This window comes from Mastomys coucha, unplaced genomic scaffold (assembly GCF_008632895.1).
Source record: "Mastomys coucha isolate ucsf_1 unplaced genomic scaffold, UCSF_Mcou_1 pScaffold23, whole genome shotgun sequence".
Classification (NCBI taxonomy): domain Eukaryota; kingdom Metazoa; phylum Chordata; class Mammalia; order Rodentia; family Muridae; genus Mastomys; species Mastomys coucha.
The window spans coordinates 18,595,180-18,598,586 of NW_022196906.1; the positions used below are offsets into that span (position 1 = coordinate 18,595,180).

Here is a 3,407-nt window from a genome sequence, read left to right on the forward strand (position 1 = left end):
TTAAACTCTACTAAATACAAAATAAACAAGAAGATTTTATATATTCATGTTTATTTAAGAAAATACTAGTAGTGATGTATTATTTTGAAGCATTTTGAAGTTTGGAGTTATTTAAAATTTATATTGAGAAAAATGTACTTTCACTATTGCTGTAGACGAGTATCTACATAAGACTGTTAAATTGATTGTTGTTTTATATCAAACAACTTTTATAATACTTATTTTTATAATATTTTATAAATTTTAAGGAGTATGACAAAATAGATATTGTAGGTATTGAAGGGGGGATCTCTGGGAGGAGCAGTGGTACAAAAGAGAAACAAGAATGTGATTCAATTATATTTAATTGAAATATGTTTTTAAATGTTAACAAATTCAGATAAATTGAAATCATGTAACTTTTCTCATCATAATGCAATAAAAGTTAAAAAAAAACTGAGTTAGCCCATTGATTTGAAACAAATGCTACTGTGCTATTGCAGCAATATAACAAGAAGCACAATAAATAACATCATTGCTGTGTTCAATGGCCTCCAGTGAAAAGCCCTGTGGTATTACTATGTATTATTAGATAAATTGCTTTAACTTAAAAAGGAAACATATATATATATATATATATATATATATATATATATATATATATAAAAGCACTTTTTAAATTTTCTTTCTTTCATTGAAGAGAGAAAATAATATATACTTCACAACTTGAAATCTAGCTTAAGTAATGATACTCTAAGAATTTCATTAATTCTCTGCCTACTGGATTCTTTTTAAGTCTTTCAATTTTAATCAAACATATACTTACATCATCTGCAATGCCAAAGATCCTGGAAGTCAAACACTTGAGTATAACAGTTCCAAATAACCAACAACATCCTTGGATAACCTACAAAAGAAAAATTAAAAACAAAACAAAACAAAAAAACTAACTTTGCTTCTGCTTTTTATAGCCTGGTGAACTGAAAACAACAAATGCTTTATTCCTATGTAAACAATATCTTAATCTCCAAGGAAAAATGCCTATTACTCTGAAACCAAGGTTTATTTTAACAAAAAATAAGCCTGAAAAACATATGACATTTCCTGCTTAACTCCTATCGGGGGTGGGGTGGGGTTAGTCACACATGCTTGCTCCTCAGAAGAAACATGGGTAAAGAAATAAAACCTCAGTGGATTACTAAACCTAGAAGGCTCTTCACACATTGAGCCCTCCCATTGTATGTATAAGTCTTTTAAAAGTAAAGCATAAAACCAATGTTAGATTTTGGAGAAGAAAAAAATGCATCGGTTTCTGCTTACCCATAAGCTGAGTTCAGATACATTCATTCTTAGGAACTGGGGTTTCATTGCCAGCATGCCCTAAATAGGATCACAAATAACATCAGAAGTTCAAGTAATAATATTCTGAATAATTAAGACTTTGAAGAATATAAAATTCAGCACATGACTGATTGTTTAGTTATTTGACACTTTGACACATGTATAAATACATCCTAATTACTCTCTCATTGCAAACCCTCAGTCCCCATCCCTTCTCTTTACAAATTTCCTTCCCACAGCCATGCCTTTTGCTTTGTTTTATGGAGTTTTTACAATTATCACCCCCTGTCCACATATGCAGTTAGTGATTTTAAAGCATCCTTTTAAAAAATTAAGGCTAAAAAACCCCTAACTTCACTGAGTTTGTAAAATTGAAAGAAAATCAGCATACATAAAAGATGTAGCTCAGCTGGGCGGTGGTGGCGCACTTCTTTGATCCCAGCACTTGGAAGGCACAGGCAGGCAGATTTCTGAATTCAAGGCCAGCCTGGTCCACAGAGTGAGTTCCAGGACAGCCAGGGCTACACAGAGAAACCCTGTCTCAAAAAAACAAACAAACAAACAAAAAAAATGAAGCTCTATTTTATATATGGTTTGCCTATAAAGAAGTATGTAACAATTTCAAATTTTAAGTAGGTCATATAAACATAAGGTTCCCACTAAGCTAAAAGTTCCTGAATTACCTGATGAGATTTTACTATCTTAACAAAATTATTTCTGTGTTAAAGTCTTGCCAGGCACATGAATCCTACACTATATTACCTCTAGAGAGAAAAACAAATTTCAAACTTGGCAAATATAATATTAAAAATCTGCCAATCTTAATCCTGAGTGCAATGACAGCAACTCCGAGTTTAGGGTTGAAAATAGCATCAGCACATGCTTATGGCCATGGCTAAACATGCTTCAGCGGAGAGAACAGGCAGAGCCTCAGGCTGGAAAGGCACATTTCTTGGAACTGGTATAAAGTAGCAACTTGTGAGACCAAGTGAATGAAAGGACGCTCCTCAAAAGGCAGGAAGCGCTCAGATAGGGAGCGTATTATGCGCATGCGTGTGTCTCAGGCACAAGCTCAGCTAAGGTACATGGATTCAGGTAAGGCTTGTTAAACACTATAACAATAAAGGCCTTGAATCAAAGCCAGTTTCTAAGGTGCACAAGAGTCTAAATTTAACAAGACTTTTATACTTAGACTGAAAAGATGAAAAGAAAAAATAAGAAGTACAGTAAACCTCCGACATGAGCCCATGAACAAAAGCAGGAGCAAGGGAAGCTGAGGGAGCAAGAGAACAGCCAGGGACTGAGCCACGGTGAGGCGGGCTCTGAGCATGCTCATAGTGACTTCACTGAGTCTTCTGCTTTCCAGGTGAGAAAGAACTTCATCACTCTGTCAGGTAGAAATACAGTTGATAGATACTTCATATGACCCTGCAGAAGTTACTCACGAATCCCAAGCCAGTGATAAAGAAATGGAAACTATTTGTTTCTAAAGCAGCCAAAGACAGATTAACTGAAAATAGTTATTGAGGGAAAAAAAAAAAAGGTGAAGCTGGGACTGAGTGCTGAGACTATCTGGGGAACATCCATGATCATACTTCATTGTATACGTACATAAAATTAATTTTTTAAAAAAGCAGCCAAAGGAATACTTACCCAAATAATTACCAAAGACGATGCATAGTAAGATGTTAGTAACATGGAGTTCCCAAACATCAGCACGAAGCAAAGCATAAGAGAGATCTGCAAAATCCAAAAGGAAGGCACTAGATTAGTGTGCACAGACCCAAGGGAACAGCGCGTTCAGTTTCAAGCTGTTTGCGTCCATGATAGAAGGAATTTGAAGAACTCGAAAAGGGCTCCCAGGCAAACCCAGCTCACTCTACATCCCATGCCCCGCACAGCAAGATGGCCATCACCAGCCATTTCCTGTGCACTCCCCCAGACACTGCCATAAGGAAATTAGTTTATACTTCCCTCTTAAGCCCCAAGTAGCCACACGCCCAAAGTATCCTCTCTTGCTTTTACTATTAACATGCTGAGAGAAGCTTCCCATATCAATCCAAATCAATTTAACTCACTGTTTAAGA

At 35.6% G+C, this 3,407-nt stretch overlaps 1 protein-coding gene across 3 annotated transcripts in view; it reads right to left on the bottom strand.

Annotated features, from left to right (window-relative positions):
* The window catches only part of Dpy19l1 (dpy-19 like C-mannosyltransferase 1), a 95,724-nt gene that overhangs the window by 30,408 nt on the left and 61,909 nt on the right, over positions 1-3,407 (bottom strand). For all 3 annotated transcript variants that reach the window (XM_031345777.1, XM_031345778.1, XM_031345776.1), the window contains exons 11-13: positions 2,974-3,060; positions 1,300-1,359; positions 806-886 (exon numbers count right to left, since the gene is read on the bottom strand). In XM_031345777.1, the coding sequence (XP_031201637.1) occupies positions 806-886; positions 1,300-1,359; positions 2,974-3,060 (228 nt within the window). The remainder of the gene's footprint in view (positions 1-805; positions 887-1,299; positions 1,360-2,973; positions 3,061-3,407) is intronic.